Genomic DNA, 16,968 nt, shown 5'->3' on the forward strand with positions numbered 1-16,968 from the left:
CCTTTGTAAAGGGAAGATACTGTGAGAGCTGAAGTCTTAGATATGTGTTTTATTAGTCTAGGGGAGACCTCATAGTTAGAATAGCTTTGATGGCCTTAGGGGTAAAGGGAGAACATGAATAGCAAGAACAAGACAGAAGACTGGTACGTATTTGGCATTAGACAAAGTTCAAGACTAAAATTTATAGTGGACTAATCTAATATAGACTGTAATGTGTATAACCTCCCAGTGCAGACAGAGGGACTGGCTGTTAAGATGCTCAGGAACTGTGGTTGCTGCTGTCAGCAGAGCCAGTGTGACAGAATGGCCATGCTGCAGCTGTCTAGATCTGACCCTCCTCTCACTGGCAATGTCACCTTCTTTCCTATGTGAACAGCAGCAGAACTGACAATAGTGCTTGAAACAACAGGAACTCCCAGGGGCTCTTATCAAGATTAGATCCTACTCAAACAGCTACAAGGATGTGATCTTGGCCCTAAAACCTTATGGCTCTTGCAAAGATTCCAAGAACCCATTTTAATATCTCCTGTGTTGAAAAGTGTTAACTGTTTTGGTTCCAACTTGGTATCAATGATACCCCACTGGAGGTGAAGAGGAGGAGTACTTTTAAATTCTTTCTAGTGTTCAATTTGGCAATGAAAGGATAATGACATTTCTGGCATAGTAATCATTTACGGTAGTAGATTAGGATGCTGCAAGACAGGGATCTGCATCCCACAGCAGAAACTGGGAGGGAGAAATGCTGAAGGTTGCTTAAGGCCCCATCCAACATGGCCTTGAACACTTCCAGGAATGGGGCATTCACAACTCTCTGGACAAGCTGTTCCAGGGCCTCACTACCCTCTGAGTAAAGACTTTTTTTCTAACATCTAAGTCTCTACTCTTCTAGTTTGATACTGTTCTCCCTTGTCCTGTCACTATCCACCCATGTAAAAAGTTGCTCTCTCTTCCTTTTACAAACCTACTTTAAGTGCTGGAAGTACTCAGGCTTTGATTTGTATACAACAAGCAAAGAAACTTGGAGTGCTGGAGGTAGCCCCTTCCTCCTCTAGTGCCCCCGACTTTCCAGCAGATGTCCAGGTCTGCTGCAGAACCACCTTCAGAAAGTCTTTTTGGGAGATACAGCACTTTTGGCTAAGCCGTGGAATAAGTCAAGGTTGGAAGCACATCTGTGAAATGTGTATGTGGGGAAAAAGAAAGGCCCTGGCTGGAACATGCTGAGCAAATGTGGATGTTATGTCTTGTTGTCTGTGCTTCCTCTGCCCTTTCTTTGCTCTTGAAAGGCTGAAGGATCCATATTGTAAGTTAAACCAAATGCCACAATTCCTGGAAATGTGTATTCATCCAATCCATCCCCCTCTTCCTCTTTCCCCCTGCCCTGTCCCTGAGCTCAGAGGCAGAGCTTTTCCTGGAACCCAGGGAGCACGACTTACAGCTCTCATAAGATTGCCTCACACATCTCATGCTTTGCCCTGGCTCAGCCACAGAAAGCAGAAGGTGAGACAAGGATGGGTAAGATGAGCAATCCTTAGGCCAAGCCTACCTTTAGGCATGCGCTTTAAGATGCTGAACATCACGCTCTGATCAATGAGGCTTTTGGCCCGGAAGAAGTGCATGCTTGGAGGAAACTGTCCCGCGGTTGTGGCTGTTGCAACTTCCTTCTTCTTGAGGTTTACGAGCTTTGCACTGAGCTGCTCTTCCTGCCTACTCAGCACCAAGTTGCCCCCTGTCTGTCGGGCTTTCTCCTCCTGCATTAGGGAGTCCCGGTCCTTCCAGAGCGGGGTGGGAAGGCAGAGAGGAGCCAAACTCAGGAGGAGGTGTGCCAGTCTTACACCTTGTCCAGCTGAGGGCTTCATCTTAGAGTTGCACCTAGGAAAGGGGAAAAGATTGAAGCATTAGCAGAGGTGAGAAGTAACATCTGAGCAATGAGCCCTTGGGATATGAAGTTGTTACACAACTTCTGCAGGATGGGCCAACTGGATGCTCAGTACTGAGGGAAGCACCTGGTACCACTGTCCCCTGCATTTAGGACTGTGCATTAGCACACTCTCCATGATGCTGATTGCACACAGCAAGACTGCAGGGAGGGTGAAGAGCAGATATTGAACCTTGGGTCAGACAGGCAGCACATCACACAGACCTGCAACATGACAAAGGTCTAGCCCTGGAACGGGGGATTGGTGGGGTCAGGACTCTGCTTGCAAGCTGGGATAGAGCCCTGTCTGAATAAGGGGTGCTGGTGATGAAGCCCTGGCTGTGCTGATAGTGTCCCAGGAAGGGAAGCAGGGGCCATAGGACTTAAGGTACTTTTGGCTTTGGCTTGAGCTAATCAGATCCTGATTCCCTACAGTCAAGAAAAGACCTTGTTGTACCCTTTCAGTACAATCCAGCTCTCAGAGGGGTTATTTATGGGCAGAAAACCCCACAGGTTCCTCTGCAGTGATAGAGGTGTGTCTCTTCTTTGCAATCCCAGAAGAAAGAGGATGAAAGTTAGACCATGGGAGTAGTAAGAGATCATAGGAGACAGGCACATGTGAAGTCTGAGAGCTCTGCCCTTCCCCAGAAAAGCACAACTGCAACATAATCCTTCAACACCAGGCTTTAGTGGCCCTCCACGCCAGTCTCTGCAGAGCAAAACAGGCTGGAGAAGGGCTCAACATTTTTAAATGGTCCCCTGTGAATTACATAGAAAGTCCCTGCATGTGCACGTGTTTTCTGCTTCCAGGCTCTCCTCCACCTGTGGACCCACAAGGATACCTTTGGCCCCAGCAGTGGATCCCAGGAGATGAAGGTGTGCTGGGGGAGCAATCAGCTGGAAAGGGAGCGGGGGGGTGGATGCAGCTTCACATCAGGCCTGGCTCTGAACTTTGAAAGAGAAACATCCTAAAAAAGGTGTTATCTTATCCCTGGTGAGACTGACTCACTTACTGTTAGCTTGCCTCCTCCTCGTATCCAGAGCTCATCCAGCTGCCGCCCGAGAGAGCAGGGAACAGTTATCTCTCCAGCAAACCGGCACTGTCCCGGCAAAGATAAGGAGGCAGGATCCGTGCCGGCGCTCACAATTCCTCTTCCTGTGCTGCCGCCCCGGCTCGCTCGGCTTTTATTTATCCCCGGCCGTGCTGCCTCATGAATATATAAAGAGGAGGAGGAGGCAGGGGAGGTGATGAGAAAACGGGACGGGGGTGCCCGGGCCAGCGGCTGAAGGGAGCCCTGCTCAGACTATCCCAGGAACACACATAAGTTCGGCTGTCTGATCTGATGCAGAGCACAGTGCGTTTAATGCCAACAAAAACACTGCAAATTCTGCTTACTAATGCTTTTTAATCCGAAAAAGCATCAATTTGTACAATTAGTTTTAAACGATTTTGCCCGGTCTTTGCCAGCTGTGTGGATCAGGCAGATGTCAATCCAGCAGGCTGCCCCTGGACTGCATCGGGCACACAGGACTAAGCTTGAGCCTGGGAAGTAAGTCAGTTGGAGGGGGAACAGTCTGATTTAAAAACAAAACAAAACAAAAAAACCCCAACAGATATAGTAATTTCAGCATTTTATTTTGCACAGTTGAATGGACTGAGTTTTAAACTTATTTAAAACAGATGTTACATAAACAGCTTCCAGTGGAGAACAAAGTCAGTTTGGTTTAATTTAATCAAAATTTTAACGATTTTAAATTTTAATAAAAAAACCAGAAAGCTCTTGTAAGCCAAAAGCTATTGAAAACAACCCACAGCAGTCACAAAGATCGGTTTTGAGGCAGAGAAAGTGGAATCTGGTCAATAATATATTTTGTTATCTAGCAATACTGAAACAGACTGAAAGCAGAGTGGACAGCCCACTCTGAATAACCTAGCTGGACACCTGCCAGCTTTTCCTCCTCTCCTGGTCCCTTTACTCTTTGCTGTCACCAAGATGGATCCCAGGATCCATGCAGGGATAAGTCAGGGATCTGCAATACTCTCCAAGCCCTGGCCAGGGCAGCATGGCCAGAGTGCCCCTTTGCCTGCTCCTCAGCAGGACGGGGTATTTCTTGGGTCTGTAGATGATCCTGCTCCCAAAGGGAGACCAAAGGCGTGGAAAAATGACCCGGCAGCAACTATTAGTTGATGAAAGCAACCCAAGTATGAGGAGGAAAGTGCGTGGAATGAAAAGGGATGGTTCAGTAAGGACAAGCATTCTGCCTGCAAATAACTCAAGGGAGCAATATAAGTGAAGAAAGGGAATTGCTCTAATTATCTCGTAGTAGTAAAGGCTGGCATTAGTTTCATAAAACCAAATTCAGCCTAAGCAGTTAAAAAACTGTCTCTGCAGTGTGCAATCAGGCACTAGAGACAGGTTCCCAATGCGGAGCACTGAGGGGGGTTAAAATGCTGTGTGAAGGATCTCAAATAGCTTACAGCCAGGCAGGAGTCTTGGAAATGCCTGCCAGAGGGCCTCTGAGATTTGCAGCAACTGGTTCATCCTGTCAAATAGAGTTTGAAAACCAAAACCGAAGTCCAGTGCTAAAACACTTCTTTAATGGGACTTTTTCACACAAGCAGTCGCAGGCATTGCCAGGAGAGTGCTGTACAGATGTTGGGAGGGTTGTGCTAGGAAATAAGACGGTGTTTGAGATGCTTTGCTTCCTATTAAAATGTGGTACATGCTCTGAAAATAGAATTCATGGTGAAATAAGACCGCAGCTTCTTTTAGGCAGGATCCGTGTGGACATGGAGGGTGGAAGGAGGGAGAACAGGACAACCCAAGCCAGGGTATGGATGCCACCAGCCAGGAGCCTGTGGGAGGACCTGAGTTCCTCTAGTGCCTACAGGCATTCACAGCCCTGGCTTCAGACCTCCCGGGAAATGGAGACATAGTATAGGAAGACTTGCCCTGTCTGAAGGACTAACAAGGAATGTTATAGGGGTCATTTCCACACGGATGCATCTCTCGGCTAGTTTGAATTCTTGATGAGAAGTGGGTAGCCCATCTGGAGGTTGTGCAATAGTCCTGTGTGTCTCTCCACAAGACTGTGATTGCAGTTCCTGTCCAGTCTTAGCTGGCTCCTGAAATAACCTGGAACTCCCTGGCTCTGGTCCCACTTGCTGTTTAGCTAGGGCTGATAGGGGCACCAATTATGCCCTCTCTTTCATCAAGTAGCCCAGCTATTCTCTGGTTTCCTGGGTGGTTTCTAGCCCACGCTGACCTCCCAGCTGCTGCAGCTGTACCTGGCAGTGTTCCAAAGCCCAGTTTCAAGCTGCCAAGGGTGTGTCAGTGCGAGCTGCAGGCATACCCGTTCTTTATGCCCAGCTGCATGTCAGATGCATGGGAAGCTTTAAATAGCTGGTGGCCAGCACGTAGTGCTCTCAGAGAATTCCCCTTGGTTCGGTTTCAGTTCCATGTGCAGACCAGTTTCTTTCAAACCTTTCAAACTTCTAGGAGGTGACAGATACAGTCAACTCCAGAATGTTTTCCCACCTCTCCTTCCTGCATCTTCCCTTCTGTGGCCCCAGCCGGGTGTCTGCTCCCACTGTTCAGTCCCTTGCAGCAGCAGTGCAAAGGGAAGCACAAGCAACTGTGGGAGTGCAGGAAGGGGGAAGGACCACAGGGGCAGCAGCAGCATTAGGCTTGTGGATCTGTGTTTTTCACTTCGTCTTTCAGCTCAGCATCTCACACAGTGCTTTACAGCATCCTGCAAAGTCCACCTTTCAGCTGCAGCCTCTGCGTGCAGGGTCACCTTGCTGTGTGCTACTGCAGATCCCAGCCCCAGATTAAAGCCTGGCAGTGTGTGTAGGTGATAGCAAAGGCTACAGTGATAACAAATCCAGCAGAGGCTGGTCCTGAGGCTGTGATGCAATCCTGGCTGTGCTTCCTGTGTGGGCAACCCATCTTGCATAAGCCAGATCCAAACCAAGGGGCATTTCTGAGAGTACAGAGGGGCAGGATGTCTTTTAGCTTCCCTGCCTCTCTGGACATGCTGAAGTCTAAGCTGTGCCCTGGAAATATCACCAAGAGGCCAGGAAGAGAAGGCTGGAGCTGGGAAACATGTTCCCAGCTCACCAGTTATCTATTCTATCCGTGCCAGCTGCCTCATTTGTGACATGGGACCAATTCCCTGCCTAGCTTCAGTGACTATTTGCTGTATCTGCCTGTGAAATAGCCACGGTCCCCTCGACAGTGGCTGGATGGCTGCTATTTGACAGCAAGTCTGCATAAGGGACACAGTTCAGATTGGAGAGGAAAACCATGAGGTAGGACAAGGGGCTGGAATACAGCCATAGGGGAGCAGGTGGACAGGTGAATGAGGGTAAGCTGTGGAGAGTTTCTGCCCCTCTGCTGGGCCTGGGTGAGACCATAATGCCAGTCCCTGGTTAACACCTGCAAAATGCTTAGAACACATAAAAGTGCTAAGTGTTATAAATTATTATTAAGAATAGCCTGTCCTGGGATACTTGGGATGATTAAAACCTCCCCACCGGATTGCTAAATAACCCCTGCTTTTGTCTAACTGGGCACAGGTTGGTGTTTTTATTTCTTTCCACCCCACTTTGTGCCCAGCCAGGCAAAAATATGGGCCATTGCCCAGCCCAGCAGGGACATCAGTGAGAGCCCTGGAGCTGAGAGGATAATGGTCTGCCCTGGGTCTTGTTGGCAGCATTGCTCCCCAGCCTAAAGGCAAGCTCTGCTCACCCTCAAGGTGCTCCATCCCCCTTTCTGAACCCTCCCTCCCCTTAGCTGCACAACCACGTCTCAGTGCATCTGTCCTTCTACTCCTCAGCTACGGCCATAGCTATCCAATGATTTAAAATGAATAAGACACTTGAGATGCTACAAGAACGGGAGCTGCTGTTGGAGAGAGCCAGGGAAAGAACTAAACACCACGGTTAATGATGAATCACTCCGGGAGTGGAGTCATTGATTTGTAATCATTGCCTGGCTTCCAAATATAATAGCCATGAATTCCTCTGACCAGCAGCCGAGACGAGGTGATTGGACTATTCCCAGCACACCTGCAGAAATTCAAATCTTGCTCACAAGAGCAGTCTCAGAGCTCTGGGAGCCAAACAACTCCAAGCTCCAAGAAGAGGAGTGCAGCAGCCAGCACACACACCAAGCTGTTGGTGTTCTGCTGAGCTTAGCATGCAAATAAATAAGTGAAACTGCACCATTTCCTCCAAAATCCTCCACCCATGCCCATCCCAATTCCCTGCTGCTGTTACCACACACTGCAGGTCTGGGAAGAGGAAGTACAAAACAAAGCGAGCTGGTGTGTATGAGCACCCTGTTGCTCTGGGAGCAAACAGCAGGCTGCCAAGGGCTCCCAGGGCAGGAGCTGAGAGCCTTGGGTATTTGGGAAAGAGGCTCAGCACTATCCAGGACAGGTCCCAGGCTGTCACCAAGGTTTCTGTGCAAAGATTCCCAGAGGCTATTAGCGAAGCCTTAAGTTTATTCTTCGTATTCTTGTATTCTCTCCCTCTCCTACCTACAGAGGCAAATATGAGAGCAAACTAGGCAACCGAAATATCCTGAAATATTAGCAAGTGTACTTGACTCACTTTCCCTAGGGGATGACTCTGGGGAAGAAAGAAGCCCAGTGCCACTGTGAGAAGTGTTTTCTTGCTTTTTGCATTACTCATATCAGGTTTGCTGCCTGAGCCATGGTATCTATCCATCAGCAGGCTGTGGTGACTCCCAGGGATCAATGTGTTGGGTGGGGGTTGGCCCTAGTATAAAAAGCGGGGCAAAATTCCTTTTCCTAAAAGCTCTATATCATCTAAACATCCTTCCCACTCCCATCCTCCTATTGCACCCATGTGACTTTCCCAACCAGAACCTAAAGCCATAGCTCTATCTTATGCTCTAAGGCTCCAGAAGTGCTTTGGAAGAGAGGATAGCAAAGGCTGGGGGACCACATTGGCAGCTACACCCAACCTTCAGCTGCTCAGAAATCAGCCCACTCTGTATGGTTTCTTTTCCATTTGTGCACAAGGCAAGCAAGTCAGCATTTGGAATGGGTTTATAATACAAAGTTAACGGTAGTGAGGAGCATTTGAGTTAAAATCTGACTGCCCAAAAGTGCCTGTCTTGTAGCCAAGCTTCATCTTGCCTAGGCAAACCTCCAAACTTTATTAAAAGCCTTGAGATGTCAAAACAACGCTTCTACATCATTCCCTTTGCAGGTACCTCCATATACCATACCACAAATGCAGACACTGGCTTCAAGCCAGTCAGCACTAGTAGCACTGCCAGCAAAACATCATTCCCCCAAGCACTACCCAGCTCCTTAGGCAGGGCTGGGCTCTGTGGGGATTTATATTGCCATCAGCTGTAGCAACACCTGAGCAACAGAGCTTAAAGCAAGGTGAAGAGTGCTCATCACAACACCAGCCACCTGCCCAGGGTACACACTCAACAGCGAGCCCAGCCACTTGGGATCATTACAGACAAAGCTCAGGGCATTTCTGGCACGCCTAGACTTGTTCATCCTGTTCTTCAGAGGCATTTCAGCCCAGCCCAAAGCACTGTGCCTCTTGTCCCCTGGCACCTCCCAACCTTATCCCGCAGGTACAGTCTTACCTTCAGCTAAATCACTGCATTGCCCCAAGAGGTGCTCTTTCACCAAAGCAGTACAGCACTCCCTGCATCACCACAGCAAGCAGCAAAGTCCTCAGTGCACCCACCCTAACCTGGCTGACCAGAAAGGCATGAAACACACAGTTCAGTGCCACTTTTGCAAGACCTTCAGCAACAAGCTGCAACGTGATCACTGAGCTCACAAAGTGAGGCACGGACAGAGGCTTCAAGGAGGCTTGTAGGGTTTTTGAGACAAACAGCCCATGTCTTTTGGTATTCACGAGAATACAACCAGTTCTCAGCCCACCTTGGGAACAGATAGCTCAAGACCACCTTCTTTCAATCACCGGTGAGCAAGTCTTGGCTCTTGAACCTCACTGAGAATGGCCCTGACTGTGTTGCTGTGAGGTTCACTGTATAGCCATCAGCTATGGGTGGAAGCACAGCTGTTGGAACCATCTCTTCCAGCTCCCATAGGATCCCAATCCACACCTAGCAAAGCCCCATCCAGAGTGACATGTTAGGAGCCCTGGGGAGCCATTATCACCATCTACCTAAAACTCACTTTTCCCATGGCCTTCCTCAGTTTGAGAAACAGCCCTCCCAGCTGAAGCACACAGTAAGATTTTGGCATGTGGCACATACGTGCAGGAATGCTGCTGCCCATCCCTGCTTTGCATTATAATATGTGAGAGCTTCTTCCTTTATGTTCTGTCTGATCGATATGTCCTCTGCAGGCTGTTTCCCGCTGTGGTTTCACTCTGTTGGTGACAGCCAAGGCAAAATCCCAAGACACATCAGGGATACAGGCATCAGTCAGCACGTCAGCTGGGAGGAAGCAGCGAGGGCTGGCTGCTCCATGGAGGAAGGTGAGTGGAGGGTAACAGAAGGGAGGATGGGGCAGTGACCACATTGGCAGAGGCACAGCCCCACGATACCTAACCAAGAAGAACAGAGCAGGTCTGGTGATGAGAATCAGGTTCAGCCGACGGTCCAGTGATTGCCAGGCAAGTCCATGGTGATGAGACAGATCCAAGGTCAACTCAGGGACTGAAGTCCACAGGCCAAGGTCCATATAAACAGGGTACATGGCACAGGCATGGCTGCAACACAGCTGCAAGGTAGCCCAGCTGGGGAGCAAGAGCCTCAGCTAGTGAACAGCAGGACAGGCCCTTGCTGGGCCTTTTTAGCAGAGCTTTTTTGAAGAGCTCTCTTCAACATCAGACACTTGTGTGATTATCTAAGTCAGCCCTGAGCCCAGGGAGCCAAACCCCCAGGGGATGTACTCAGAGTCCTGACACTAGACACCATGCTGTGTGAGCCTTCTGAAGGCAGGTGTAGATGCAAGAGATGACTGTAATCTGCTGCCAATCTCCAGGCTGAAGCACCACAGCTCCTCAAATGCCTATGGTAACAGCAGTGGGCATTTTAAAGTAAAAGGTCCTTACCAGACACCCCTATGCTTTCTGCAGCAGTGAAGTTCTCTACTCTTATAATTGATCTTGGTCACACGGAAAGGAATGTGAGAAGTTGCTGTTAAAAAGGGAAGTGAATAGGGGAATTGTAAACCACGTAAAAATAACCATTTTAGCAAAGTTTTGAAACAGTGCTGGGGACAGAAATCAGTGCAGTGCATAGGAGGGAATCCTGCCTCAGGGGTACTATGGGCATGCACAGACTTTCTTAAGCTAAAACAATATTCATGTTTTCATTCTGGAGAGGGAAAACTATCAGCCAAACTGAACTTCTGACTCCAGCAATTCTGGTAGTTTCTGTTTATTCACCCTGTTTTGAGTTGGATCTGAACCAGATCCTGTCTGCATCTCTCTTGGATGTTTAGAACTCACCTCTGAGTGATGACAGGAAAAATCAACCGCTCAGCATCATGCCATCCTCACTGGTCCCTGAGGATTTGTGCTATCCTCACCCTGAGGAGAAGAGGGGGCTAGCATCCACCAGCACCCTTTCTGGACCAAGACTACGGTGTATCAAGGTACAGCAGTGTGCTGGGTTCAAAGATTTTAGTCTAAACTCTGCTTCCAGCTTCTCTCCAGCAAGGCCCTACTTGAAGAAATTAAGCCTGAAAGAAATGAGGCTTTATAAAAGGCACAGAGGGCTCTGCCACAGGCACTGAGACACAGCCAGGCCACAGCTTGTTGGAAGGGAGCACCTCCATTAGCATGAAGAAAGAAGATCCAACAATGGCATTTTAGTTTGTGGGCATCTTAATGGCTCTGAAACTGCTGGCCCACCTCCTCCTGCCACTGTGTCAGCCCAGCATGCCTCACCCATCACCACATGGATGTAAAGCTGTAATTGCCAGTGTGGGGATGGGGGCCCAGGGGAATTCTCTGAGGCAGTCGGGCTCTCCGGCAGCCTGTCAGCTCCCAGGTCCACAATGGAAATTAATCACTGAAGCTCAAGGAAGCGCACCTTGAAGAAAAAAACAGCAAACACCACTGACTGTGCTGAGGAGGCAGGGCATGTCCAGCCTGTTGAAATGACATGGTAATTAAAACTTAATGAAAAGTGTCATTTATCGATGAGTTGTATTAACCTTGTCTGAAACCATTTGGACAAATTAAAACTCCTCTTGGCCTTTTCCTGCCGTGTTAAAAGCAGCAAGTCACGAAACAAATCAATGACGCCAGCCACATTGGCTCTTTGTTTGGGGCAGAAGAAAGCTTTGCTTTTGGAAAGCTTCAGCTGGCATGGCTTCAGCCAGCAAGACACTGCCTCCTGGCCTCTGCCAGGGCCCCTGCTGGCGAGCCCTAAAAGAGATTGCCAGGGTACTTACATGGGCACATAAAGAATGCTCCCAAAAGCGCTGCCGGGGACCAGCTGTCCCACTCCGGGGGACACTTCCAGGTTATTTGCATGAGCAGATATAAATGTATGCCCCAGAGAGCACTGCCAAGGCTCCTGCTGGCACGCAGCAGGGGCTGCTGCCAGGGTACTGGCCCCAGCACAAAGCAGCACGGGCCTTGGGGTGAGGCTGTCACGGACCCTGTGCGTGCACATCTCACCCTTGTGAGGGTGTTTCACAGCACAGCCCCTCGAGGGGTCATGAGGGCCCTGCATCCCAGCTGGATCACTCTCTGCTGCCTCTATGCCGGCCACAGACCTGCAAAGCAGAAACACTGCCAGACCTTGAGCTCTTTCCTTCCCTCGCCCAGCTGCGTCCGTCTCTCTGCAGCCCCACGACAGCTGAGCAGCTCAGCACTGTGCCACCTGCTCCCCACCTCCAACATATCCCCCTCCAAATCCCATGCACAGCCACCCTAGGGACAGTCAGCGCTTTGCCTCTTTGGCTGCACCCTCCTTCCCCAGGGCTCCAGAGCCTATGGAGGCCATGGGCCAGTCAAGCAGCATGCAGTGGCCAGGAAACAAGTGGACACCCTGGGAGGAATTGAAACGTATCGGCTTAGGCAGGGAGGACAAGCCAGCCCTTGCGTGCCTCCTCCCCACACAGCCAGCTAAGGTGAGCAGCAATGGGCAGGAGAAAGCACAGGGGTGTCTCAGTCTTCCAGCCACTGTTGGGGATTCTCACACTTAGGCACAATCTGCCCACTATGGCTTCTGCTAAGAGCTACCCCTAAACACACGCTCACACGTGCTGTCAGGTTTGCTTAGGCTGTGACCCTCATGCTTCCCCCTGCAGTCCTGGCCATGGTCAGGGGGCTGCTCTTCTCCCCCTTCACTCATCTGCTGTACTCGGCAGCCGCTGCCTTGCCACAGGCCATCTCATGTGTGAACAGCACTGAGTGTGTGGATATGGCGGTTGAGCTCCAGTTGTTCTCATACAATCAAGCAGACACACCAGGCTGGTCCCTTTCTGGGTGATGTAAAATCCTTGGTCTCCATTACAGCAGCCAGTGACACAGGGAATTGTGTCCCTGGGCCAGCAGCCCTTAAGCAACTGCAGTTGGTACATGCACATTGCTGGCAACATGCAGGGATGTTTAAACAGGTAAAACATTTTTAGAGAGAAAACGTTTAAGAACTTTCCCTTTGGAAATGCAAATGCTGCAGCACAGCCAGTGAAATAAACCTCTGGCAGAAATAAATCTAATAAGAAGAAAGTTTGCTTGTTTGCTTCCCACCTGAGCAGGTAGTTCAGCTGTGGAACTCACTCCTTCCTCCAAGACCTTTGTATAAGGCAAAGGATTTTTTGCACTTTTTTCATAAGTGCCTAACACAAGCCCTTCCTGAGGTGAGGACTCTGTGGACCTCTCCCTTGAGCCATCCCTTTAACCTTGCATTTCCCTCGGGACTGGTCAGCACTACAGTGGGCATATTCAGTGCTTGGTAGTTGAAGCAGAAGTAGGAAAACTGGTTTTGTGTTTGATCAAACTAACTCTTCCTCTCTTCTAACTGCTTGTTTTTGCCAGGGATCAGCATCATGGGCAGGGAACACAAAAACCTCCAGTAGGTAGGAGCAGGAGAACATCCCTACTGATGAAACATTTCCCAAACTCCACAGGCAAAGGCTGAATTTAGCTTTGGTAAGCAGGACTTACATCACTAGACGTTTTTGTTACTTTTATTATAGCTTTTAAAATTGCCTGTAAAAATGTTTGAGACCAGCTGAACTCTTTTCTGAATCCTGCTAAGACCCCTGGGCTTCATCACATGTGGCAGAAGGAAGTTCCACAGGTAAGATGTGAAGAGTGTGAAAAGATACTGCCTTCAATTGTCCTGATATGATTTCTAATGTAATAGAATATCTCTGGTTTTCACACAATGAAACACAGAGATGAGTTCCCCGTGAATCTTTTTGAGCTGCTTATTCTTTTATGGAGTTTTATCAAGCTGCAAACACAAAGAAGGGAAAAAAAGACTTTGACTCAACCCTGTCTGGGGAGGAAAATGCCTTTGTTTTTCCTGTGGGGTTCTGCTTCCCATTTGCATTCAGAATTACAAGTACTCTGTCTAGTGTCAAAAGCAAGTTCTTGATGCTCTTCCTTTTCCTGCACCTTGGGTTTAATCAGTCTTCTTGCAATAGCAATGCCAGTGTAGGAGACTATTAATAAAAAGTGTTAGCAAGCAAAATCTGCCGTGTTGATAAGGGTATATGAAGAGGAAAACCCCACTAAAGCCTCAGGCCTCCTGTTTAGTTTTCAGGGTTGCAAAACATTAAAAAAAAAAAAATCCCTTTTTATTAAATTGGGCAAACATGGTCCAGAGAAACTGAGAGACAGATGTGGAACCCCATGATGCCAGGGCTACAGACTCGCTTTTCAAGCTAAAACAATACTTTAAAATGAACAATTCATTACTCAGATCTGTGAAAACCAAATGAAGCTCAGCCTTTCCTAACCTTGACATTTTCCAGACTGCTGGCCAAATCCACGGGTAGGACACTTCATGTAGAATAGAGGAAATAAGGCAAGAACTGTTTATTCTGCTGGAAGTCATGCTTTAAAACATAATAGGATAAAAGCTTTATTTTATTTGAAGTGCTGGAGAGACCAAAGGAAACAAATTCACATCTTCATTTTATACTGAGCTTACTCTGTAGAAAGGCATTGTCTTTAAAGGTAGTTGAACTTCCTGCTTTCTCCCATATTTGAGGTGTTTTTTTTTTTTAAACAGTAGTTTCAAGGAATTTTTTTCCACTTATTCACTTACTATTTCATAAATGTTAAAGCCTTTCATTTGTCTCTGAAATCCTTTGACAAAGTTGCCTGGCTGTGAAGAGAATCAGTTTGCTTCTAAAAAAAGGTGTGCAGTTGTTTTGTCTGTGTCACTGCAGAAAATGAGCCAAAGAATTGAACTGTGGCCTCAGTCAGTGCTGTGTGTTCTCTTGAGTGCAAGGCTTCTCCATTAAAGATCTTGTTTTATTCTTCTAACATGGTTTGTTAGCTTTCTAAAAGGAGACCTCAGGATGTCACTCGACCTTGCAGAAGGAAGGAAACCTGAAATGCAGGCTGTTCTCCCATTCTGAACTTACAGCAAACCTTTGCAGAGGGTTCAGTATTGTTGCTAAATAAATGTAGAACCATTGTACCATGCATGGAAAATAGGGAAAGCATAGCTATGTGTGAGTGTTCCTGGCTTTAGGAAAAAGACATTCGCTTAATGACACCTTGCATGTAAGTAGAACAAAACAGCAACCTACATAATTTATATAATTTCAATTCAAAGGACTATAAAATCCCATTTTTCCCTCCCCACCTTTCTTAGAATGTGGGGACAAAATGCTATGTGCCCTTTTTGGTATGAGATGGGAGTTTGAGATGGTGGATTCAGCTTTGTTGGTGTGCAAACAAGTCAGGTGTGGTTAGCAGACAATACTACTTCATTTTTACAGATATTTGAAAGAGTTTGTCACTTATAGGTCTGAATATCATGATTCCTATAATCTGTTGATAAAAAATGAATTTGTGCTCAGTAAAAAATTTAGAAGTCAAAGCAGCTAATACCAGTATTAAATTTCTTGGTTTTCTGGTAGACTTTGGTGTCTAAAAATAGTGTGCTGGATAAGGAATAGAAGATGCAGCAGCCAAGCATTTTTGGTTTGATCTGCTGCACTGCTTGATAAATCTACAGTTTTGAGTCGTAGAGTAAGGGAAGAAGGGGAGACCTTCAGGAAAGCAGAGCATCCCAGTCTGTGGGGGTCAGGGTTGGTCCCTGCCTGTGATGCAGGAGGTTTCAGGATGGACAAAAGACAGAAGCAGCCAGGGCATCAGGAAAGACTGAGAGTGATGCAGTGGGATCTGCAGTTTTGGCTGTGCCATGTTCCTTATGGCAGGTGGTTGCTAAGAACTCTGGGGGTGCCGGTGCTGACTGGGGTCTCCTGGGATGGAATGTAGAGGATCCTGGTGTCCCACTCTGCCCCTAGCAGCCTCCCTGATGCCTCACAGGATGGAAAAGGGTTTAGGGGGCTAGGGTGCCCCCTGCCCCTCCAGGCGGCTGTTGGGTGCTTGGCAATGGGTGGTTGGCAATACCTTGGGCTAGAAGTTTTGGTCAGTTCCCAGAGCAGGACTATTGCTGGCAGTGAGACTTGCTGGAATGAGTCCCACACCCTGAGGGCTGTGCAAGATGATTAGAGGGACAGAACATCTCTCCTATGAGGAATTGGGATTATTCAGCCTAGAGAAGAGAAGGTCTCTGGGGAGACTTCATCACAGCCTTTTAGTACTTGAAGGGGACTTATAAGAAAGATGGGACGTATTTTTTAGTAGGGCCAGTTGTGATAGGGCAAGTGATGCTGGTTTTAAACTAAGAGAGGCTAGATTTGGACTAGGCATAAGGAAGAAATCTTTTATGATGAGGGTGATGTAACACTGGAATAGGATGCACACAGAAGATTGCTGTGGATGTCCCATCCCTGGAAACATTTAAGGTCAGGTTGGATGGGGCTCTGGGCAGTCTGATGCAGTTGAAGACATATCTTCCTTCTCATTGCAGGGCAGTTGGGACTAGGTGACCTTTAAAGGTCCCTTCCAATCCAAACCATTCTGTGATTCTGTGACACAGCCATGCACACCCACACCCCCCCTTCAGAGGGCTAGCTGGTCTGACAGAGAACGCCTTTCAGATGTGACTTATCTTCTCTGAATGACACCACAGAGTCCCAGAGTACAAGATGCTGTGCATCTTTATTTCTAGTGACTAAAACTGGTGATGGTAAAGGCTTTATGGCTCTGAGCATTCCCAGTTCTTGGGTAGTGCCCAAAGACACAAACCAGAGAAAGAGTGAGTGAAAGCAAAGCACAACAATTAGTAAGTTCATTCACCAGAAGGCCATTTGCATGTGCTGTTACCAGTTGCTGCTCCACTTAGCCATTACAAGCTATTTTGGCAACCAGGGTGTGCTCACTGGTGTAGCCCAACGCTGCCCTCCTTGCTGTGTGTTTTGCCCCCATCCTCCCCCAGTTCTCTGTGTTACGTGACAGTCTCTGCCAAACAGCGTTAGTGCATTAGCCACTTCTCAAACGATTGCTTCCCCACTGGGCAGGGTCTCTTCAGAGCGAGAGGACGGAGACCGCCAGCCTCTCAGCTCCAAAGAGATTTTTCCCCTCTCCAGTTAGTGGTATTCCCTGAGCCCTGCTGATGAAAGACACAGATGTGTCTGCAGAGGAGCAGCTCTCAGTGCCTGCCTCATTCCCCAGAGCCCTCTTCAGCCAGTTTGATGTCTAAGTGGAAGGGAAGAAAATAAGCTGACAGTGGGGTTACCACCCAGATGATTTTCTGAATTGATTAGCTGCTTTTTCATAGGTCTCGCAGCCATACAAACAGCCACCTCGTTGGATCTCACAAGCTAAGTAATGACCTCGGCCAGGAGAGCTCCAGAGAAAGACCAGCCATAATGATGTGCTGCTTCCTTATGAAAGAAACAAAGGAAAAGCCAGGGGAAAACAACATGAAGGGAACTAAATAACAGCTAGATAGAGAGGCAAGGGACATGCAGCT

General features: G+C 48.1%; 1 protein-coding gene across 4 annotated transcripts in view; it reads right to left on the reverse strand.

The window, feature by feature from the left end:
• Nucleotides 1–16,968, reverse strand: part of CECR1 (cat eye syndrome chromosome region, candidate 1) — a 54,719-nt gene that overhangs the window by 22,868 nt on the left and 14,883 nt on the right. For 3 of the 4 annotated variants that reach the window (XR_001873106.1, XM_017804768.1, XM_017804766.1), the window contains exons 1-2: nt 2,929–3,108; nt 1,544–1,869 (exon numbers count right to left, since the gene is read on the reverse strand). Coding sequence is in view for 3 of the 4 variants with exons in the window: in XM_017804768.1 (XP_017660257.1) it covers nt 1,544–1,856 (313 nt within the window). In the remaining variant the exon portion in view is untranslated. Of the gene's footprint in view, nt 1–1,543; nt 1,870–2,928; nt 3,109–16,968 lie in introns of those variants that run through there. The other variant, XM_017804767.1, reaches the window with a different exon arrangement.

Source organism: Lepidothrix coronata, unplaced genomic scaffold, assembly GCF_001604755.1.
Source record: "Lepidothrix coronata isolate B3197 unplaced genomic scaffold, Lepidothrix_coronata-1.0 Scaffold10, whole genome shotgun sequence".
Classification (NCBI taxonomy): Eukaryota; Metazoa; Chordata; class Aves; order Passeriformes; family Pipridae; genus Lepidothrix; species Lepidothrix coronata.